This window comes from Elaeis guineensis, chromosome 6 (genome assembly GCF_000442705.2).
Source record: "Elaeis guineensis isolate ETL-2024a chromosome 6, EG11, whole genome shotgun sequence".
Classification (NCBI taxonomy): Eukaryota; Viridiplantae; Streptophyta; class Magnoliopsida; order Arecales; family Arecaceae; genus Elaeis; species Elaeis guineensis.
In genome coordinates this window covers 36,632,602-36,657,561 of record NC_025998.2, presented here as the reverse complement: position 1 = coordinate 36,657,561, position 24,960 = coordinate 36,632,602, and the positions used below count along the sequence as shown (strand labels likewise).

Below are 24,960 nucleotides of genomic sequence, written 5' to 3'. Positions count from 1 at the left end.
CTGATAAAGATAAATGAAGAATTCATTCAAAAAATCATCTTCTATGCTTTTTAAAGTAATGATACGGTGGCGCAACATACTCAGTATAAGTGATGAACAATGTCCTCAACAACTCAATATAAGTGATGAACAATGTCCTCAACATCACATCACCTTGAAACAGATCTGGAAAATTCTTGTTATTTTTTAACAGACTCCTTTCTCCATTTCAACTTTGAGACTTTAAATAAAATACCAAATAGCTGTAATAACTTTTAGTAAAAATATTAAACTATACAAGCAACTATTGCGAGAATCTTAGACCTGTTTGGTATTGTTGTTGTTTTATTTTTTTTTTGTATAACTGAAATACCATATGCAGATTGGTGCTGAAAAGAGCATTTGCACATCTATCAATCCTTATTTTTATTTTTTAAAAAAATAAAGTTTTGCTACCAAAAATTCAAAGAATTTTATCAATTATTTAAAATAAATAATATCATCATTCATCATGCTTGTTCAATGCAACTGATTTTTTTAGAATTTTAAAATAAAAATACAAATGGAAAATAAATGCTGTATTAAACAGGCCATTAATTTATATATATGGATATGCTTCTTCTACTTCTTCTTCTTCTTTCCTCTTTCTTTTCTTTTCTTTTCTTTTCTTTTTTTTTTTTTTTTTAATTTTTTTTTATTTTTTTGGGGGGGGTGGGGGGTGGGCGGGGAGTGGTTGGCGCGGGGTAAGGTGGATATACATATATTGCTAGTTCCGTGGCAGCAAACGAACCAAAATAGTCAAGCATGGAGTGGAAGGGATCCCGGGGAAAGTACCTGGAGAAAACGGCGTGCCCGCTTCCATCCGAACAAAAAAAAAAAAAATCTTTGCAAAGTGCCAGCCAAATACGGTATGATACCACGCTATAAATAGTATCAGCTCCACAGTCCACGCAATAGTCCAAAACCAAAAGCCACCGCTTTTTATCTCCTTTTAACGCCCAGTTCTTCCGCTGAAAACTAGGTGTTGCCGACGATCCGCTCACCTACCTCCGCCCACCACTCGTTCAACAATATTCCCCTCAAATCCCAACCCAAAATCCTTGGAGAGCTCTCTGTTTTCCTTTATCGTTCTGATTTTTTGTTTGTACGATGAAATCTTGGCGGGTCTGATTGACCATAGATTGGGAGCAGGGGAGGGCGAGCGATGGCTGTGAAGGCGGTTGGGACGTGGGTTGCGGGGTTCTGCGAGACAGGGCGGAGCGATATTGGGGGTAGGAGGGCCATTGCCGGTGCGGCGGGTCCGAATTGGAGGTCGGAGGTGTCGACGGTCGGAGGGAGGTTGGAGCGCGCAGGTGTGTGCATGAAGCCTGTGGAGGATGTGAAGCCTATGAAAGATGAGAACTTCTCGTCGGTGCCGCCCTCGTCGGAGGTGGATGGAGAAGCGGGCAATGGGGGTGCAGACAAGCAGCTCGGCAAGTTGAACAGAGATCTCCCAAGTGGATTATTGCCAAGTGGGTTATTGGTTTAGCATTTACAATTTCTTTTTTTCCCTTATTCTATTTCTCGTGATCGATTCTTGGTGTTGATGACTAAACTGAAGTTTTTTCCTTATTTATTTCTGACTGTGAATTTTGCTTTGATGTTTAAACCAAGTATCAATTTGAATTCTTGTTATTTACTGCAAAATGCGGTTCTGTGTGCATAAAATAATAATTTTTTGCATGTTCTTTGAGAAGCCAAGTTACGATCTATTAGGGAAAAGCTTTTTAGACTTTTATTTTTTTTGTGAAATTCAACGAATCCTCATAAATGAGGAAAAGTTGCTGTGATAGCCCAGAACCTCATCTAAAAAGGCTAATTGGAATGTATTATTTAAGTTCTAGCAAATAACCGATGTGGGACTAAATATATGCCTACACGGATCCTTATATACTCCTCCCATTTAAATTCTGGTATCCTCATCAGGCTATGGGTCCAAATCTATGCATCTAATTATAAACACCACAATCGGTCCATTGGTTAGCCTCAATGAACCAATGCTGAAGTATCCCCTAGTCCATATAAGCTATGGGCTAGGTCGGCTCAGATACCATTTGTAATAACAATCTGGGACCTCATTCAAAAAGGTTAGTCAAAAGGTATTATCTGAATTCTTTGATCTTGTATAAATACCCAAAATCTTTCCAACAAATAATCGATATGGGACTAAATACACATCTGCACGGGTACTCATAATTGCAACTTCATATAAAGTCTCAATTTTGTCATATTGAAAAAATAAAAAAAGTTCTTCATTAAGTGTAGCAGTGAATATGAATTCGGCGATATAAAATATTAAAGAACATAATTGCTGTTGATATTTTACTCATCTTGTAGGTATGATGTATTTCATGTGGGGCAGCTTGATGTTTGTGGGCACCATAGTAACAACTAGAAATATCTAAGCAGAAAAATTTTCAGATCTTGGCTCAACTAAAATGGCCATGGTTCTTGATGCAAGGATATCCATGCTAGACACTAGGACTCTGGGTTGTAAATGTGCTAAAGGGTTTCTTGTAATATCTTTCTTTTGTGATGAAAGGGTTTCTTATAATATCAGATATAATGACATGGAAAAGAAAGGAAGGAGACACTTCACGCTAGTTTGTGTACATGAAATTGGATGCATCTATAGTTTTGTCTTTTATCATACTAGCCAAAGCTTAGTTTCCTTTATGTTTTAATAATTGGGACACCTACTTCTTTCAAAATGACTGTCTTATTGTGCAACTAGAACTTTTATCTCAATCATACAATCCACCAGGTTCTACCATCATGACTTCCTTACTATTTCATTTAAGGTTTTAAATACATGGGCCTAAGGTTAGGTGATCGTAGCTGCTTCACCAATTTTTCTTCAACAAAGTAGAACTCAGTTGTCCTTGCATATGATTCAAGTCCCTTTTCAAATATACTTGTCTTGGGTCTGTAGATTAGCAAGTTGTTAAAAGAAGTGCATATCAATGATGGTACATGTAGTTTTACTGAAAAATCACCATCTCCCATTTTGAATTCTTTTGAGTTCTGATTTAGATTTGAAGTGCTTTCCAAATGTTGGACCATATCTTTTCTTTAACCTTAAAACTTCTGACAAACCACATTATTTTTTCACTTGAAAATTATTGATAGTTGTAAATCTCCTAATCCCTCTTACTCGTTACTTTTTTGAAATCCATCCCTAAAAGCTTCATTGACTTCCTGTTGATCTTCCCCTCAAATGACTGCTTTAAGAAAAAGCTGTTTATAGTTTTATCATTACCTCTTTTATTTATGTTTTTGCACCCTTGTGAACTTACCTGCCAAAGTTTTGGTATGATATTTCTGCAACACTGACCCATATTCTGCAATGCAGCTAAACAGTGACCATTATAAACATGATCTCCATGTGCAAATGCTACAACTCTAAATTAAACACATACGACACTCATGACATTTATGAACACATATCAGTTTTCTTGTCTTCCATTGTCATTCAGAGCTTGAATATCTGCTCTCCTTTCTGCTACAAAGTTATCATTTCCCTCTCCCAAATACTTTAATGTTCAAATTGCTTGTTTCTGTACATCTTAAGTGTGCTTCTAAAGTTACAAAATTTTGTATCTTATATTTTCAGCTAGCATTTGGCACATTGAATGCTCACTAGAATCTTTTTAGGAGGTGACATGAAGCTGAATCCTATAAAGATATGCCCTCCATGTTCACTGGTCCTTTCATGTTACTGCAGGATTTCTTATATCAGTGAAATATGGTAAAAGCTTCACTCAGAAGGCCGTAGAGTCCAAAATGTCCAGCCACAACATGTTGGACCATGGTTCACTGAACCTTTCCAAACCAAGTGGTTCAGAGCGTTCCAAGCCGACCGGCCGCAAACCGGGATGGTTCAGCCTTCCCAATCGGAATGCCGGATGAAAGAAAGGAAAAAAGAGGGAAAGAGAGAAAAAGAGAGAGAAGGAGAGGAAAAGAGGGGACAATGCCATCGGAGGGCTGGCAGTAGCCCATCGAGGCCGCTAGAGGGCCTCGAAGGTCTCCACGACTCCGTGTCACCCAATAGAGCGTTTAATCAAGAAAGAGAGAGAGGGGGAGTAGTTGGTGAAGAGGCTACCAGAAGGTGCCGATGGCCACCATGGTCATTGGATGGTAGAAAATGCATAGGTGGAGCCACGACCACAGATCATAGGCCACCACTCTTGTTCATCATATTTTTTTTTAAACGATGATAAATAGTCAAGCTGGCAAATCAATTGTCGGTTTCATTGTGATCAGGATTTTTTTAAAAAATCTCATGAAAAAGGGGTGATCGCCTCTATTTCATGCCCACGGAGCCGCGGGCTACGATTTCGCTGTCCGACAGCCACGACGGCCAATCGAAGTCCCTCTGGTGGCCTCTCCACTGGCTTCTCCTTCTTTCTTTTCTTTTTGTCCCTTGTCTCTCTATCTTTCTCTTTGCCGTGATTTTGCAGAGGAAGTGGAGGCCTTGGTAGCCCTCCGAACATACCTGCAGCCCGCTTGTGGCCAATGCCTCCTCCGACCACCCTTTTCCTCCCTCCTCCCCCTCCCCCTCTCCCTCTCCCTCCCTCTCCCTCCTCTCTTTTTCTCTTTTCCTCTTCCCTGATTCCTTTCTTCACTTCTGTATTGGTTCATACTGGTCCGATACGGATCCATACCGACTCATGCCAGCCGAATGGAGTTCGATACCGGTTCCATGGATCTTGTGCCGGACTCTAGGGCTCTCACCTTATTACTTAGATATGTTTTCAAAAAAGAAAAATATATTTAGTATGTTTAATCCAAGGAAATGCTCGAACTAAAGCAGTTTTCCTTAATGATTGTGGTTTCAAGGAATTATTGCCACGTAACCTGTTAAAGAAATTCAGATAAACTATTGGCATGGTAGAAAGTTTATTTAATGCATATTACATGATGCTTCTAGACATACCTTTGTTTTTGGTATTCACATTTGGGAATTAGAAACCTGCCATTTTCTAGATATCAATTAGGCTTTACCAAGTATTACACAAAAAAATGGGACATTTAGAACTAGGAAGCAATGCTGTCTTTGAAATTCATTGAGATTAGTCCTTGAAAAGAGATAATTTTACATTAACATGGAGAATTTGAACAATATAGCCAGGCTATAAGAAAGAGACTTTTTGTTCCTAAACCAATTGGAAGGTGGGGTTGAACAAACAAGAGCATCTCATTCTAATGCAAGTAAGAACTTGTCTGAATAAATCAAATATTTTTTACTTATTCCAGTTAGGTTTCCTTGCCGGCCTCCCACCATTTTATGTTTCATGAAGGTCACTCTCTTGCCAAAATTTGCGGTTGCAAGGAATTTTGTATGGCTCTACCAATTATTGGAGTGTTGGCATCTAAGTGATATCTGGTTATAGATCTAAAATCTTTGTGCCGATTGCTTGTGATGTTAGGTTGTCCTCCACAGACTGAATTTGGATGGGAAAGGCAACTTAATTCCAAGAGTTATATAGAAGATTGGCAAATTGTTTGCTGAATGAATAATTTAAAAGGGTTTACTTGAATTACAAATCACCAAAAATTAGGGATGCTTTATGATTAAATCAATCACAACCGCATGTGGTTTATGGATTGATTAGATCTGGAAATTTTAGGCTATCCAGCATCATGATTAGGGCATCTCAAGACTGGACCTTGAGACTGCCATGCAGGCGTCTTGTAGAATAATCTGCACTGGTTTGTTTTGTCACTTGAAGGCAATGTTGGCAAGTATTTGTTTCTTTTAGTGCATTTCCATAAAAAATTATATAGTTTATGATACTGACTAAGTAGTGTTTGCCATGTAAATTAATTGATGCTAGTTTATTGAGTTGGTTTAGGTGTGTTTTGCTATACAAGTATTTTCGGCATCCTGTTTAACAGGCATATAGGGTTGATGAGGTATATGACGGCAACTTATTGGCTATTATCTTGAATAATTTAGCAGAAGATAACATTAAGTATATTCTGTTGTTTTCTCTTTTTTGTTCAATTTTTACAGTAATAACATATTTCATGTAATCCATTTTAGTGATCTGTTGGAGGTTTCCAACAGATATATAATCATATCATGCATATGTAAATATTACATTTGGGGCAATGAACTCGATAATATTGACACTTAGCCCTTTGTTGGGAATCTTAATAATACATGCATAGACCTATACACGTCAAACACATTGACCTCATATAATACTTTAGGACATTTATGTTCAACTATGCATGTAAATAGGTAATCTGGAATCATTAGTTAGTCTAGACCTTGAGATATTGACATTAAAGAGGCACCTTTTGAATTCTTTAAAGGTAGCCAATACATTCGTTCATATTTAAACTCATTTAATAATGATCGATCTTGTTGTTCTCCTATTTGGAAATGACTTATCAATTTATTTGACATTTTGGTTCCTATAATTTTTTCTTTCCTTCTTTGCTTGCTCAAAACTTATTGGATGCAACCTATACATGTTTTAGATGTGTACTGTGTACAACATGATCCATGGTGTGAATGTTCGATCCTTATGCACTATCATGTATTTTTGCATGGTAAAACAATTAATTCCGTCAATTTTTGCGCTAACTTGATGCATGGATAGGAGACAGCTAAAAAAATATAAGATCTTTTTTTGTTTCTAGACATTTCCAGAGATGTAGATTAAGACCAATGGTGTTCATCTCCAATTTGTATAACCCATCTGTTTGGATAATCCTATGCAGTCCAACATGATTCATGAGATTGGTATCCTCAGTCGGAGAGAGAGAGAGTGCAGGCGAGAAGGGAGAGAGGGAGAGGGCAAGGTCAGTGTGGAAGAGGCCCATATACCACAGGGAGGAAAAGAAGACCTTACCGGGTCTTTTTTCTTTTTCACCCTGCAGAAATGCATTTGGAGAGGTCTGGTTCACCTACCAGGCCTTACATTTTATAATACCAGAAATCTTGTTTCCAGTCCCAAGTATCCAGCTGGATTTATCCAAAGGCTCTTAATGTTTTATATGTCCATGTGTGTATCATTAAGCAAAGTGGATGCCGAAACTGCATAATTTTCAATTTATATGAAGCTTAGTCTGGTTGCAGTTCTATCAAAATACTTGGTCAATAGTTGGAATATTAGGTGTTTTAGATTAATTCTTATATTTTCTGTTTGATCTTCAGTTCAAGATTATTTCAAGTTGCAGCAACTTTGATCATATTAACAATTATTGTCTTAAAATTGCAGAACCATTATCTTTAACTGATCTAACTGTTTCTAGCCATGGATCTAATGTGCGTGTGGCATATCAGGTATAACTTTTCGTTGCCCAATCTCATCCTGTGTTGTTATTTATGGGTAGCATATGTAGAAAATCATGCACCATATTCTTATTTTAATTTATGATTTAATTCAGGGTTGTCCAGGTGCATTCAGTGAGGCTGCTGCCCTCAAAGCTTACCCTCGGTGTGTAGCTGTTCCCTGTGAACAGTTTGAAGTTGCATTCAAGGTTCAATATAATATCATTTTCAGATCATTTAAATTCATCAGTCTTCAAACTGCACCCATTTTAAGCTGATTTTGTAACTGGCAGGCTGTTGAACTTTGGCTAGTTGATAAAGCAGTTCTTCCAATTGAGAATTCTGTAGGTGGAAGCATCCATAGGAACTATGACTTGCTTCTCTGCCATAGGTTGCATATTGTGGGTGAGGTGCAAATGGCTGTTAACCATTGCCTTATGACTCTTCCAGGTGTGAAAAAGGAGGAGATAAAACGTGTTTTAAGCCACCCACAGGTTATTTTGTACCAACCTGATTAACAAAATGCCTCAGTTTTAAGATTTTAATCTATACCTTTTCACTTGCAGGCACTTGCTCAGTGTGAGATTGCATTGAGCAAGTTAGGTGTTATTCGAGAAAGCATTGATGATACTGCTCTTGCTGCTCAGGTTGTTCTTATTATTTTATTTTATTTTTTATGCATTTATTTTAGTCAATATAGCCACAAACATTCCCTTTCTTTAACTCCTACATTTTTTCAGCTTGTAGCCTCAAATGATCTAAAGGATGCTGGAGCAGTTGCTAGCGCTCGAGCTGCAGAAATATATGGGCTCAAGATAGTTGAAGAAAGGATTCAGGAAATGAACCTTTTTTTAGAACTATCATTTTACTTGCATGCTCATATATTCTTAGTTCTCTTTAATGAATTGACTCCATATTTATTATGATAGACATTTTTTCTAATGATTTAGCTTGTATTTAAATTCAACAAATGTTCGATTCAAACATGAAAATATCTTGGACCGTCTAGCATTCATGTACTGTAGATTGACGCTTAAAATATTTTTGCTCAACTCTTCTTTGAAGCTTGAGTCAACTATAGCAGTTCATTCATTTTATCATAGATCAGAGCTACTATCAAATTTTAGTTCTGCAATGTTTTTTTTTTTTTAATTGGTCAACTTTTTTCTTCCATTTCCAAGTATTCCCTCATGAGCCCTGCCAGTTGTTTCCATTGTTATCCTATTTTGCCTGGAACTCTTTATGTGCACCCAATTATTCGACATGGATACTGTCATGACACTTATAGTTCCACAAGAAGGAATTTTAGATACCAAAAGAATCTGTCACATACCCGCACTGGTGCCCAACATGTAAGTCCATATTATATAGGTGCTACAGTTTCTGGTTATGATTGTCTATTTTGATATGATGTATTGGTAACAACAGGATACACCCGACAACATTACTCGTTTCCTTATTTTGGCCAGGGAGCCTATAATTCCAAGAGCAGATAGGCTCTTTAAGGTATTAATATGAATTATATTCTCTTTCAAGTTCAACGCTATGAAAGGAATGAGAAAACAAAATTTTCATGGATCTTTACAGACAAGCATTGTCTTCACTCTTGAAGAAGGTTCTGGAGTATTATTTAAAGCCTTGGCAGTCTTTGCTCTAAGGAATATAAATCTGACAAAGGTATCTGACATAGAAATTGATGTTATCATTTTTGGCATAATTAAGTTTTTAAATTGAAGTCATGACAATTTTTGTTGTGCAACTGCAGATTGAAAGCAGGCCACAAAGAAAGCGTCCTTTGAGGGTTGTTGATGACTCAAACTATGGCACTGCCAAGTGAGTGTTGCTATTCTATGGAGCTGCTTGTAATTCTAGAGCACTTTCGGCTACACTATTTACATGTGATCTTTTGCTGCTAAAAGAAAAATCTGTTATAAGAACTACTGTAGCTATTCCTTTGTAGTAATGTTTCGCCATGCAACTTAAGTGAGAATTTTTATTCTTAGGTACTTTGATTATCTATTCTACATTGATTTTGAAGCATCCATGGCTGAACCTCGTGCACAAAATGCCTTGGCTCACCTACAGGTCAGAAGTCTATTCTCTATGACCATTTATATTTTATTATGTTGTTTGACGTATATATTACATGGAATGTTTAAGTATACAGAAACGCTTTTTTCTTGATAAAGTTCTAATAGCATACCAAAAATGCCCAATTTCTTAATTCATGTTTATGAGGTAGTTTGTTTATTTATATAAGGATTGGCAGATTAAAAGAATAGATGCTTGCAACAATGGAACATGCATTCCTTACTATAGCCCCATTAGGTTGTATTTAGTAAATTTATCTAGGAATCATAAGCAGTACACCAAAGTCATTCTCTTTTCATTTCCTTTGAGCAATTTCCTCCCTTAGTAGAAAGAGTATCAAGTTGCATCACAATATGAGCCCACCATTATGTGTATCATATGCAGACCATTCATCCTGAAGTATAGTACTACGTGCTTCATGTGCATCAAATGTGATAGGTTAACAATTATGCTGGGAATCATGTGCATGAATGTTCGCATAATTAAATAAATGACAAATAATTATGTGACCGAGACTATCCATCAGATACTCCTCTCCTATACATGGCACATAAGTCATGTGCATTGAAATGCCAAATGCTAGTTTGGATCATGAAATATGGTTTGTAATCTTATATTCAATCCTCACCCCTATAGTGCTAGGTTTCCATGAAGAAATTTGCTAGTGCCCCCGTGAAGTAGAAAATCCTGATTTTGCCCCTGTTTTTGCTTCTTAGAATTTTAGGTAGTTTGAGATATGGATCATCTACGTAAGTGATTGAACTTAAAGCAAGCATTCTTGACATGTCTAAACAAACAAGATAGGGTGATTTTGATTCAAAATGGCGGGGTGTTACAACTTAGGTTAGTCCGCTAAAGTAATCAATGGCCAAGTTCTGGTAAGTCAGCCCAACAGCGGACCATATTCCCACCACCTCAGTCTCTATAGGCCAAGTAGCTGGTGAGATATAGGCCTCAAAGTAGTCCACATGCCATCTGGTTTACCCCATTACTAATACGAAGATCCCTGCTAAAGCTTCTAAGTCCCTTCAAATAGTCCAACAAGTGTATCTGACAAAATGGATGAATATCAAAATCCCCTTCGCTTCGAACAATCGTTTGACACTTGCATTTTAGGCTTCAAGCATAAATTGCTGCAACACCAACTCAAGTGCAAAGTCTACGATTAAAGGCAGGATGCTAAAAATCCACTTATGAGATTTCTAAAGAGTAACGAAGTACCTGCTGCCCACTAGAAGAGGACAATGCTGCTTCCTCATCATGTGAACTAGATAATAGAGCAGCCCACACCTGCTGCTTCAAGGGACTATCCATTTTCCTCCCACAATCGGGGACTCAACATGATGGCAAGTTTGTAACTCACTGGTCCATTTCCTAGAAGGCTATAACCACTACGCCTGATGCTAAGAGTGTGTCCATGATATCTAGAAGAGGGGGGGGGGGGGGGGGCCGCTGGTGGGATGGGTGGGACTCTAAACAATAAGAGAGCCCATTAGACCCTTCAAAAGTGTTCACCCTTGAGTCAGACACTGTAAAAGGCATCAAAAAGAAGTCTTTTAGTTGTTACCGACCGGAGGCCCTCTGACCACCCAGAAGCCTCAAGCTAGAGCTCTCTGTTAAAGACCCTCTGACATCTCTGTTTCATATCATAATATTATGGACTGACCTTGATGTTGGCTATTTGTCAAATATCAGACAACATACAAACACACACACACAGACCCATTTGTAACTGTGGGTGCTTAGGATGTTGATAGTTTCTTTTTCCAAAATATAGGAATATATTTACAACATATATCTTTACTCAAATCCATATTTTATATCTTTGGTCGACCTTAAACAACTATTGCTTCTCCCTTTATTTTCATCCATTCTGGAAAGACTGCTCTGTAAGAAAAACTGCCTTTAACTAAACTGTTCTTTAGGAAGGAGGAGGTGCTTCACAATTATTGGCATCTAAGAATGTTGACCCATACAAAGTGTTGATTACTTGACTTTGCCATGGCAATTTTCTTTGGGGGTGTAACACTTCATTGGAGTTTCCATGCAACCTAGAGGAGTGATAACAATCCTCTATTGCCAACTACAGTATAGTACAAATCTAGGGCACAAGGAGTACGTGAAGTTCTTATATTTGAGAAAGACATCATAGATTTCTAGACTGTGATTCTGTGTATATCATCTACATGATAATAACAACTAATAGCACTCAGCGAATAGTTCAAAGGAAGCACCTCGAAGTAAATTGTCTTTCTATTAAAGAGCATGGTGCTAAGTGTTTTGATGCCAAAAGAGAAAATTTTGTTGATTTCAGCAATGTTTCTCCCTGTTTTCATTGTTGTGGTTCAGAATTTATTAAATGATGTTTCCATACTATCTAAAAATAAAATAAAAGAAAGGTATGTGCTGTCCATATGCATCTTTTTATGTATGTATGTGCATAGATTGTATCTGACGAAGAGTTTTTGCAGTGGTTCTATACAAGCACATTTTGGTTTGGTGTCATGCTTGGAGTTTGCATGTGCATTTCTGCTCTAGTTTGAGTTGGACTAAAAGCTGCATTCCTCTTAAAGTCTGGTATCCAACTAATGAGTTTACAATATGTTTCAATCTCAAAATAATGAAATTCTTGCTTCTTATGATGAAAAATGATGCAAATTTACTATGGGAAATATGTATGTAGGTATAATGGCATCAAATCTGTATCTAATCAATTCCTATGCACATCCTTCTTGTTTTTATAGCATTCTCTATTAGCTTTTCTTATTTGCAGTGATTGTGTGCATAACAATCATGAAGAAGATTTTCATTTAGGTTAGTATATTTAGTTAATGATGTAGTTGATGAACCATTCAGAATGTCCATGAAACAATAATTTGTTTTGAGAATCTGTTTGCTTATTTGCCTATATTTTTCTGACATATTTCATCCTAGGAGTCACGAGCTTTGTATTACCAATATGGTTTTGCTTGGTAAGTCGTCGTTTCTTCAATGACCACTTGAAACATGACTGTGCTTGTGTAGGAGTTTGCGACATTCCTTCGAGTTCTCGGCTCTTATCCAATGGACACCTCTCTGTAAATGTCTTGCTTTGTAGAGACTACTTTGCAGACACAACCCTGTCTATATTGCTGTGTCAGGGCCCAGACAAAGTTGATTCATGCTCGAGTTCTTTCCAGCTAGGTCTTAACCTATCAGGTTGAGTAAGGGGACCTTTACTAGCAGCAATGAACTCCACAGAGGAGTCGGACTGCAACATCTTTCCTTTCTGAGTTCGTCTCAAGATTTTGGAAGCTTATTACTAACCTCATCAATATTGTTATGTGATCAAAATATTTCTGAAACTTATTGTACCTCTTTGCTGCTTTTGAAATTTTGGAATGCAGCAATCCCCTTGAGAAGTCTAAGCAGCTGATTGGCCAATAATAGGCTTAAATTTGCTTCCAGGACTGCTGATACTTCTTAAATTTACTCTCCTTTTCTTTGCATTCATTTACCTTACTGTAGGGATTATGTGAAACCTAAAGGGAGACTTGTAAATGTTTCCTGGCACAAGTTTCTTAATATATTGTTCTTGAACCGGAATTGTGGAATTCTTTGAGGTGCTGTTCTTGCTTATGTTGAAGCACATTAAGAATGCATGAATTTGGTTACTCTGGTTTATATTTAACTAAAAATTCTTAGTTTATCGGAATCCATGTATGAAGACTGACATGTTTGAGCTGAGAGAGATGAAATGTATGATGAGCTTAGCGGCTAATGTGCTGTTATACTGCAACTGAATAATAGAAATAGAATTACTGTTTACAGTAGGGTTTGACAGGGAAGAGATTGACAACATTGATTGGTCTAAGTTGAAATAATATAAACACTCCAATTCGGAGTTACGTACTTATATTGATGATAATGAAGGGGATGTGGTTGACTGGCTTGCAAATTCTGCCAGAGAGAACAATATTACGAGTATCTCGCGTGATGAGTTCCACGAGAGCTGGTGATTCTTTTATATTTGGATGGTTTTTGTGGTATGTATGGAAAAAGAAATGGAATCAAATATTTTTTCCGATATTGTATACTCTTCCGTGGTAGGCCATGTGATGCAGATTTGCCTGGATGTATATTTTTGGCGATTCTATGAACTAATTTATGATCGGCAAGACTTCCAAAAAGAAAAAAAAGCTTGTTATCATTTGATTCATATCAAGTGTCTATTTTCTTATTCAACTAGCACTATCAACATTTGTACGTGAAGCATGATAGGCTGTCAAACATTTTGCAGTTGGGGAAAATTTGTATATTCCCTTACTTTCCATGAGTAGCTATATTCGGGTTCATGGAGAATCTGTAAAGCAAGTTACAAATAGTGTTGTTCCTTCCCTCAAATTATTTGAAAGTATTTTGCATACCAATAGCTAGGTTTATCATGTCCGCTTTTGTTATGTACATCTTGTTGTATCCCAGTCGTGAGTGCAGGTGGTATCAACGGATTCTGTTTCCTTGCAAGGTGTTTTGAGTAATTTTCAGTTTATGCTCGTCTTATATTATACCTGAAGGTGGTCACAATATTCCACCTTAAAAGGGAAATATGGTAAGCATGGTCATGTCCAAATAGGATCAAGAAGACTATTGCAAGTGTGTTGTTATTTTTATTGGATAGGTGGTGGGTAGGTACAAGATCTTATCCCCCAATCCATTGTACGTCGTTACTCTTTGTTCATATTTATGAGGTGCATTATGCATGATTTGCTGGCAGCAAAAATATTTAAGAAATGTGAGAAAACGCAACAAATGCTACACGATTCTTCTACTGAAAAACGAAAATGCGATATTATTGTAATTGCGCTGACATAATAATCCGGTCCATGTGTAGGATTTGTGAAGGATAGTGGACCCGTTATGGCTGTAATCTTGGCATGCCATCAAGCCTGGTTGGTCGAAGGGTGCATCTATCCCTGGGTCACACACACACGAGAGAGAGACAGATGCATGCTCCAACTCTTCAGGCCACATTGGTCATGCAATTCATGGGCTAGATTGCAGCCATCCACAATTGTTATTCAGTTTATGGGCTAGCATCCAGGTGATAGGGTCGTGTGAATGAGATGGTCATTGGCAATATGATAGTATTGAACCGCAGAGACTCACACCCTTGGGCCTGAGAGGAACCATGCAGGTATGTATTTTTTTTGGGTGCACAGTAGGAGTCACAGACTAAACAAAGGGAAAACCATGCAGGTATATATTTATTTCCTATTTGGTCATGTGCTGAGAAGATTACTGGCTCTTACTAATCTTTTTGAGTGAGATTATAGATCGTTATAAATAATATAAGAGCGTGGCTCATCCGGACAAGGAGATATCGCTGCAGCAGGAGTCCTTTTAAGCAAAGTTTGAGCTAATCATGATGTTTACAATTAGGTATTAATAATATGCTGAGAAGATCTTAGACCTTTATACATAGCCCAGCAATTCAGTACCTTCTGGTGTGAGGTTCTTGGCCGTTATAAAGCTGAGCGGTAACCATTTAAGGCCGTGAAAAAGCAAATTTTCATCCAGATATGGGCAAGTGTCACCGCTGGATTTTTAAAACATTAAAGGCATGTTGGATGTCTGGGCCCAAAATCTCTTAGGAATCATGAGCTTAGGCCAATTCAACCACCAAAATGAGATCTAACCCAACCTGTCTTTATATATACAGAGAAAACTATTGCAATAGGCTGGCCCAAATCTCATAAAAGGCCTTTATACATACCGAGGTCCTTTCTCTCCCTATGGGATTCAAGCCAGCCCACTGCAATGGTTTCAAACCCAATCCTAAAACTAAACCCATCAGCAAAAAAAATAATAAAAAAACAATAAAAATAAAAAAAAAATGGTTGAAGGAAGACTCCTGATGAAGTCTTCTTCTCTGATTGATTCTGAGAAGAGCCGGAGTCTTAGGGCAACTACAACCTTAGGACTTTCTATAAATAGCCCCCACCTCCCCCTATGGCCCTCCATTAGTGAACATTAAGCCTCCTCCTCTCCCTTTTCTCCTATTGAAGTCATAGCCTACTATTCTTGTGCCCACCAAAAATTAGATACTGCCAGAGCCAAGGTAAGACCCTGATCCTTCCTTTTCTCTCTCTTCTGTTTCTTTTCTTAGCCTTAGGCATCGTCGTCGGCCACCGATTTCATCAAAAATCCACCATAAAGAAATTTTCTATTTTTTTAGCCTTTTTTGGCTTTTTTTGACCATAAGTGCTACCACCACTTGATGTAGGACCCTCAATCAGGTTGCTCGGCCTTCCTATAACTTTGTCTCGATAAGGCTATGGCACTGATAAGCGGCCAATGATCAAAAATCTAAGAAGAGGGGGTCGAATCCCCTATCTTTCATAGTTTTGCTATGATTTTCTTGACCAGTAGCCACTGGCACCGGCTTTCCACTATTACCTGCCATTAGCCGCCTACTACCATCGCCTATTGTTGGTCCTCCAACTACTAGCCACCACCCACCTTCCCCTATTTGGCCAAAAAAAGGAAGAAGAAGAAAAGAAGAAGAAGAAAGGAAAAGAATGGAAAAAAAAATGAAGAAAAGAGAAAGAAGGGTTCTCTTTCTCTCGTCTCTCTCTCCTTCTCTTTAGGATTTCTCTCTCCTTCTACTTTCTCTCTTTAGTATCTTTTTACTCTCTCTGTAGATTATGACTGGATCCTAATCCACTATGTTCTCTTTTGAGAAAAAAGAGAAAAGAAAAGAAACAAGAAGAATAAGACGTTCTCTCTCCACTTTCTCTCTCTATTTCTTATCTTTTCATCCATTATTTCTCTCTAAGAAGATCTGTGGACCCCGTATCGAGTCATAGCTCCCTCTTCCAGAGACCTATGTTGACCCCAACAAGAAGAATTGGAACCGCTTTGATCTTGGATGGTCTATCGGATCGATCATCAGATCAATAATTTTTTTTTATTATTATTTAATTTTATTTAAATTAAAAATTATATTGATTATGATTTAATATTTTTAATAGGATTAGTTGATTCTCTTAACGAAGTCTAAAGATCTAGGATGAATGAGATAAGTGGATCTTATACTCTTTATTTATTTTTAAATTATCATATTTTCTATATATTAATTTATTGTTGAATGAAATCATATTTTTTATAAAATAAAGATCAACATATGAGATATAAAAAAATATATTTTATTATGATAAATAATTTTATGAATATATTTTGATAAAAAATAACATATTTATGAAGTCTGAATTTTATTATTTTTTCATTCATATATATGTATGTTTTAAAAAAAAGATATAAAGATTTTAAAAGCTTTCAGATAGCTATGAATGAATTTTTAAAATTAGCAAGGTTGATATCCAAAGCTAGTATTCATATGAACATAAGTCCTACCAACAAGTATAAAGTTCACATACAAAAATTTTATCAATTAAGAACAAGGGCTCGGTCCTAGATATAAAGTGATCGTAGCACAAATATCTGAGAGTAATTTAAACAATGACATGAACATATGATAAGAATAACTTATGAATCATATTTATAAAAAAATTCATGATTTATGTATGCACGATTAGTTTATAATTTATTTTATTATATATTCTATGAAATATTTTATTTTATATTAGTTATTATTTTTTTAATATTGTATTATTATAGAAAACTTCATACCTAATCTTATAAAGAGGTATAGATTTTACTTACTGAACTATGCAACTTATACCTTCTTTTTCTTTTTCTTTTACAAATAAATAAAGTTAGGAACAATGGAGGATCCAGACTTGGGGGTCTACGCTAGCAATCTTAAAAATTTTATAGCTGAACTTAATTTATTGGATTATTATGAACTTATAGTCAATTATTTTATGAATTATAAGATATGGGTTTAATATTTGATTTTGGATTTATATACTCTGAAGTATTTTTGGATTAATTAATGGTTTGAATTGAACCTCTTTATTATTTTTTATTTGTGATGTATTTTTTATTCTATTTAATATAATGTATGTTGGCTTCATGTTATCGAGGGCGGCATCCCTCGGTAGCATGGTCGTGTTATGTTCTAAATTTGAGGTATAATATTTTATAGTATCAGAGCAATAGGTTTGATCAGAAATAGAACTTAAAGTAGATAGTTAGGTTATATTTAGTTAAATCCTATTTAATTGAATAAGAATAGATAGATTTTCTTAATCCTAGTATTGCTTAACTATGGAGGTTGATTAATGTTAAACATTTTGGATGATGAATAATGAGCAACAGAGATTATAAAGTCTTAGTGAACTTTGCCAATAGAAAGAGCAAGAATGACTACGAGGTGAGATGCCAACACCAACCAATCAGTTGAACAGGCTCCTAATACGCTAGCCACTCAAATAGACATTGCTGGACTATATGCAAAGTGGTGACTCAGCTTATTTAGCAATAATAGTAGACACAAGCTGTTCTTCAACCTACACTATCTGTGGAATCATATTACAAGAGATTTAGAAGACTCAACCCACCACTATTTGAGAGTGGACTTGACCCTTTGGTCGCAGAGATCTGGATTTGAAAAATGGAGAAGACGTTTGATGCCCTATAGTATCCAGAGGATGTGAAGGTCAGGTTAGCCATAGCTATGCTAAGTTTTGGTGGACTACAATAAAGGCTACATATGAAAATAATGGTAACCAGCTAACATGAGAGGAGTTTAAGAAAATATTCTATGATCGGTATTTCCCGAAGTCAATAATATTATAAAAGAGAATGAGTTCTTGGTTTTGAGATAGAAAGATGATATGACAGTAATGAAGTTTGCAAACAAATTCAACAAGTTAAGCCATTTCTGCCCCCAACTCATGGAGTTTGGAAGAAGCAAAGCTAATATTTTGGGCAAGATTTAAGATATGAGATTTGGTCTCATTTATCTTCTCATCTTTTTAATGATTGTAAAGATGTATTAGAATGAACTTTGAAAGTAGAATCCGAGATAAAAGAATCGAAACAAAAGAGGAAATAACAAAAAGAGCTAAGATCAGTAGAAAATCTAAGTGACCAACAAAAAATTCAATAAATAACTCAGATAAAAATAAAGAAGTTGTGACCTTTGAATATTGTGGTAAAAATTATTATGGATCTTATCTCAAAAAGCTAGGAGCATGATTTTCATACGATGGAGTAGGACATATGGCACGAGATTATCCTATTAAGAAAAAAATGGTTCAAAGTCATCCAAATTGGTAGATCAAAAACAACAAGAAAATGTATGGATGTTTGCTTTGACCCAACAGGATGCCGGCACAAGCAATCAAGTAGTTACAGGTATCATTCTAATCAACCCATAGATGCTCATACACTATTTGATTATAAATTTTTCTCATTCCTTTATGTCTTCTAAGTTTAACTATATATTTGTAGAATTGAATAAGCCACTATATGTTATGTTTTCTCTTAAGAAGTTATTTTCATCAATATTTTGTTTAAGAATTATATCATTCTAGATGACGAAGCTAAGGTTGATAAAAATTGATCTAGAGAACTAAGTTCTAGAAGCATGAGCTTAGGTCAGAGTTATGTAATAGAAGCATTATGGAGTATTTGATGAAGACTAAGCACCCCTATTGGTTTGAGAATGAATATACAATAAGTTTTGAAGACAAAACTTTTATAACAAGGTAGAATATGATGGCCTAGTCCATTGGACCAGCCCATCACTAACTCAGTCCAATCCTAAAATTGAAACCCATCAGCAAAAAAATAAATAACAAAAAAATAAAAATAAAATTGGAAGAAGACTCCCAGTCTTCTTCTCTGTTTGATTCTAGGAAGAGTCGAAGTCCTGGGGTAACTAGGACCCTAGGGCTCTCTATAATCAATAGCCCCCACATCTCCCTATGGCCCTTCACTGATGAACATTAAGCCTCTTTCTCTTCCCTTTCTCCCATTGAAGTCACGGCCTACCATTCTTGTGCCCACCAAAAATTGGAGCCGGAGACACCGTCGGAGCCAATGTAAGAACCCGATCCTTCCTCTTCTCTCTTTCCCTTCTTTTTTTGGCCTTAGGTGCCACTACCGGCTACCAGCTTTGCTGGAAATCTACCATGAAGAAATTCCTATTTTTTTGGCCGTAGCCATTGGCACCAGTCATCCACCATTACCCGCTATCGCCTTTTGTCGGTCCTCTAGTAACTAGCCACCACCCACCTTCTTCCACTACAGGAAAATGAACCTTTAGCGATGGCCATTAGTGACAGCAATATTGCTATCACTAATAATCATTTTTACCAACCATCAATGGCAACCAAAAGAGAAGCCATTGCAAAAAAAAAAAGTTATTAGCGATGAATTTTTTAGTTTTTAGCGACTCTTATAAGCATCACTAATAACTAGTAATTTTATTTTTTTATTTGATCGATAAGCTTATTAGTGATGGAAAAATGGTATTAGCGATGGTATGAAGTCATCACTAATAACAAATTTATTAATGATGGCTAATTTATTTTTTTTGTGATGCTTATAAGTGTGGCTAAAAATATTAAATTTTAATTTTTTAAACGAAATAGTATTAGTGACAATGGAATATTAGTGATGGCTTTAGCCATCACTAATACCCCTAAACTCCCCCCCCCCCAATCGATTCCCCTCCCTCCCCCCCTCAGTTTTTGGCTTCCCTATGGTTATTAACGTCCCCAACCTCATTTTTTCCCACCTCCCTCTTGATTTTCTAGCTTGGCTCCCCCGTTGTTGATCGACCAACCCTCCCCCCACCCTCTTGTTATCCCCTTATTCCCCCATCCCCCAACCCTCAATTTTCGTCTCCCCTACTGGCGACTGACCGACCCCCCTTCTCCCCCTCTCCCGGTTCCACAGCTCATGTGTGCCATCGTGCCTACTGGCATCCCTGTGCCACTTCTCCATTGCTGCTGTTCGCCTGTCAGATTTTCTGCACCGCATCCCCTCCCGGTTCCCCAGCTCACGCCCTCCTCATCCATATGCCACTACCTCCCCCTTCACCATCCCCACACCGTTGGAGTCCCTATGCCGCTTTTCTCTTGTCGGATCCACTCTCCCTACACCAGTGATGCCATTCCCTTGTCAGATCACCATTCCCTTGTCGGATCTACTGCCTCCCTTGCCAGATCCGCTCTCCCTGTCGGATCGATCATACCCATGTCAGATCACCGTCTCCATCTTCACATCATCGTCCCGACGCTCGTGCATCCATTCTTTCGATGAGTATTAGTGACGACAGCGACAACGATGGCAGTGTTAGATGTGTGATCTAAAAAGTCAATTGTTGGTTAATACATTATAATTTTCAGGACATAAGTATATACTTGATTTATTAAAATTAAAAACTATGAATAATTATTTCTATTCTAGAGTAATGTGTCCTAAAATTGTTTAAAAAATTAATGGCCAATGACATATATTCTCAAGAGTTAAAAATTTAAGACATGTGCATTATAGATTAATTTTTAAATTGCTCTCAGTCGATGATCATCATGGGGACGATGATTGATCTGACTAGACTGATGCATGGATTGCTTTTCTTTGGATAGACGGATCTTGAGTCTACAGTATGAAAATACTGGAGCAAGAGTGCAGATGGTTATTAGAGAACAATGATATTGAGAGTGATCAAGAACAAGAAGTCACATGGATGCCTACTCATTCATCAGTAACTTCTCGATGCTATAGTTGTGTGAGTGGTTCTTTGATCTATGGTGCCTCGACTACTCACAATAGAGTTGCTATAGTTTGACTACATAGAAATATGATCCCTATCTATTTAGATCCTTACAGTGGACGTTGACTGTAGTAGGTTTGCTATGGGAGTAGGAGTGCACTTATAGAAGATCTATCGATCTTAGTAGTTGAGGAGTAGTCCTATGCAACCTAAAAGGCTAAGTCCATAAGTCTATGGCAACAACAATGTGATTATGAAAAAAAAAATTTATGGAATTCATGATTGGACTCAAGCTAATTAAGTCAGGTATATGACGGATGCTTAAGATTTGACGAGGTTCCATGATCTGCATCCTGTTGAGACTCTCGATGAAAAAATTTGATCACACAGTAACTACACCTAAGGGTTCATCTTTTTGTTCTACTAGGTAGTCACTATATGCTACTAGGTATCACTAATGGATCGTGAAAACTTACTAGAATCATTTTTGAATCAACAATCCCTGTTGGAGTGAGTTGGAATTGTTTCAATCCATCGATAGGAGTTTTGATGATATTGTGATGGAGATCCCTGTATGTCTTACTACTAGACAGAATAGAATCTGAGGAGTCACACACAAAAAGAGCTCATCCTAATGAATAGCTTGGATCATAATCAAATTATTAATTGGATAGATGATTTGTATCGATTTGTAAGAGTTACAAATTTGGAAACTGCTAATTATTAACATAAGGGACTTAATTGCAAGTGTTGTGATGGAATTGAGCTTGATTAAATTATGGATCAAATCTTAATTAATTTAAATCAGATTTAATTTAATTAAGCTTGATATAATTTAAGGCTAATTGGGTTTAATTATCCAAGTAGGATTTGAATTTCAATCATAATTGGATCAGATTTGACAGCCTTTTCGAATTGGATTCGGTTTGAACCCAAATTGGACCAAATTGAAGAAGACCACCTAAGCCTGCTTTTATCTGAGCTTCTCTCTCCTTATTTTGCTGACCAAAAGGTGTTGGGGTGTGAGAAATCACATCACTTTTCTCTTGTGTGTGTGAAGGTGTGTGGAGGCACTAGTTGGCGCCTTCCCTTTCCTTTTTGGATAAGAACCATTCCAATTCGAATTCAAATTTGAATTGGATCAGTTCTTATTAGTTTTGGATGTGGGAGATTTATTTTATGCGATAAAATAAGAAGAGAAAGAGAGAGCGTGCCCTTGCATGCGTGAAAGGAAAAGGGGACGCCAATAGTTGGCACCCCACCTCTCTAGATCTCTCTTTCCTTTTTAGACACTCTTTCCACCTCTCTAGATCTCTCTTTTCTTTTAAGACAATCTTTTCTATTTGAATTTGATTCAGATTAGAAAGAATATCCTATCCCATATGGTAAGAGGTTGGGAGGTTTTTGTGCGACAAAATTGAAAAGGGTGGCGTGTATTGGTGTGTGGGGGGTTCAAGATGTTTTCTTATTTGCTGCAAGACTTTCTCAACACCACCTCTCCCTCCTTTCTTCCACATCCCAATGCCTTTCTCCCTCTAGATAGGATCTGAGAGAGAGAGATCAAAGAGAGAGGGAAATAAGAAAAAAAAATTCTTCTCTTTTTGATGGTCCCATTTGGATCCCATCAGATCAACGTGATGAGATCATGCTGCAGTCCTGTTCTTTGAGATTTTGAAGAAGAAATCTAGATCCGAGTAAAGGAGCGAGATCTACAAGATACTAGCATTTTGATGGTCTCGATGCTCTAATCAAATCATCTCCATATGGATACCAGTAGAGGTCGAACGCTTATGCGGTAACGTCAAAAACCTCGAGAATCTGCAGGATCTGATCCGAGTAAGACAATGGAAAGCGGTTCAAGTATAATCCTTTTCTTTCCTAGTTCTGATTTCAGATCTAGTTGTAAAATTTATTTATTTATGTTAATCAATCTTTAGGTGATTTTTTGATTAGATCAAGACATAGTTTTTATATTAAAATTATTTTAATAATTATCTTCTGTTGCTTCTTTTCATGTGATAAAAATTTGCATATGAATCACCTAGAATTCCTTCAAGTGGTTTCAGAGCCACGTTGATTTTTAACATGCATGGAATAAGCTTTAGATCTGAAATTTATGATCGTGTATGTGATACATGTGGTAGATCTAAATTTTCGTGTATGTGATCTATGTGGTAGATCTGAATTTTCATATATATGATACATGTAGTAGATCTAAATTTTCACGTATATGATACATGTGGTAGATCTAAATTTTCATGTGGTAGATCTAAATTTTTATGTATATGATGCATGATGTATATCTAGTTTAATATCTTAGTAGCCTAGTACTCGAAATGGGTACATCACCATAGTCATCTGGTCATAAGAAGAAGCAGGGATTAAAGTCCCTCTCTTGTCTAATCGATGAGTTCTCTTATGGCATATAGGGGTGCCACTTATGATGTCTCATAAAGAAGAACCACAAAAAGTTCATCAGTGTTGAAAACCATTTTCAAAACAAGTTATTCCTAAACATTAGATCTAAAATTAAGATGTTGAATGGTTAACAAAAAGTATTTTCACATTGTTTTAATCATCTTTTTATGATCTAATTTGTATGTATGTGATATATGCTTAGTTAGTTTTAGATTTGAATTTTCATATATGCGATATGTAATAGTTAATTGTAGGCCTAAAATAAATATATATATGATATATGACATTAGGTTTAAATCTGAAATTATTTCGAGATCATAAGCCATCAATTTATGCACTTGAACCTAATCTAAAAATTATTTTTAGAATCTGCAATTTAGGTTATACATTAGGGTATGGGTTGAATAAATTAGGTCTAGTGATTGACTACAATTAAATTTTTTGATTAGATCAGGTTAGAATCCTTGTCGATTTGAGCAGTTCATCAAATCTGATCAATTGTTGATCAAGATTAGATCAAAGGGGTTCAAAATCGAGTTTAGTTATAGTTGGTCACATCGATTCATATTTTAATGTGAATTGATTGACTCAAGATCGAATTTAGCTCAGTGGATCGAGTCTGAATAGCTAGACTGATCTATTCGATTCTAATTGATCAATTGGTGTCTAAGATAAGTTTAGCATTTTTTATCGATGGTTTTTAATTGGGAGCATACTTATCTAGCCAATTCATTGGTGTCTAAGGCAAGTATCGACAGACCCTCCCATCGATCTCTCTTATCCGGCCAACTTGATCGATTAAGTCTTGAGTAAGATTACTTGGTCATTCGAGTTCACTCATGCCGATTAGATTAGATCAGACATGAGATGTGCTAATCTAAATCAAGTTAGATCAGACATGAGATGTGCTGACTTAAATCAGATTAGTTAGTCATGAGATGTGTTGATCTAAACTAGACCTATCATTTACATAAGATGGGTATGACTATGTAAAAGAGACCTAAATAAAACCTTTTTAATACTATTAAGTCAAGGGGTCTTTCACCATTGTAGAGTACCATGCCCTCTCCGATGTTGATTGTTCTCGATTGGATACAGTAGTTCAGTTGCATCAGGAGAAAAGCAACCACTCTATATACGGGATGGAGATAGGATTAGGTCCAAAATCTATCAGGTGATGGTCCAGTGACGGCTTCACTCGTGCTCAATGGTGGGTTTAACTTAACTAAAAAATGAGATCAAGATCTATCAGATGAGATCTCAGAATTTAGAGATCAAGTTTGTTGTAATTTACTTGAGAAGCATTGGGCAAAAGCTATCCACCCAATGGTTGACCATTCACTAAGATCTGTCAGATGAGATGGTGTGCTAATCGGTGAGACCGCAGTACCTACTAGAAACCTTAACTCATGTAGAGATTTTTGCTTTCCAACTCGAGAAGTGTTAGGATTAGAAGAAATAGTGGGAGTCTAATTTATTT

At 36.7% G+C, this 24,960-nt stretch overlaps 1 protein-coding gene across 3 annotated transcripts; it reads left to right on the top strand.

The window, feature by feature from the left end:
* The first annotated feature begins 762 nt into the window (after nt 1–762).
* Nucleotides 763–12,979, top strand: LOC105046827 (arogenate dehydratase/prephenate dehydratase 2, chloroplastic). 3 transcript variants are annotated; one of them, XM_073259483.1, is made up of 12 exons: nt 768–1,490; nt 7,251–7,315; nt 7,420–7,512; nt 7,597–7,797; nt 7,870–7,950; nt 8,044–8,141; nt 8,734–8,809; nt 8,891–8,980; nt 9,069–9,136; nt 9,307–9,388; nt 11,866–11,971; nt 12,419–12,979. In XM_073259483.1, the coding sequence occupies exons 1-11, from the start codon at nt 1,184–1,186 to the stop codon at nt 11,935–11,937; spliced, it is 1,233 nt and encodes a 410-aa protein (XP_073115584.1). In that variant the 5' UTR covers nt 768–1,183; the 3' UTR covers nt 11,938–11,971; nt 12,419–12,979. The 3 variants fall into 3 exon arrangements, with proteins under 3 accessions (XP_073115586.1, XP_073115584.1, XP_073115585.1); XM_073259485.1 differs by lacking the exon at nt 7,251–7,315 and having other exon boundaries at nt 763–1,490; nt 7,430–7,512; XM_073259484.1 differs by lacking the exon at nt 11,866–11,971 and having other exon boundaries at nt 771–1,490.
* The last annotated feature ends 11,981 nt before the right edge of the window (nt 12,980–24,960 follow it).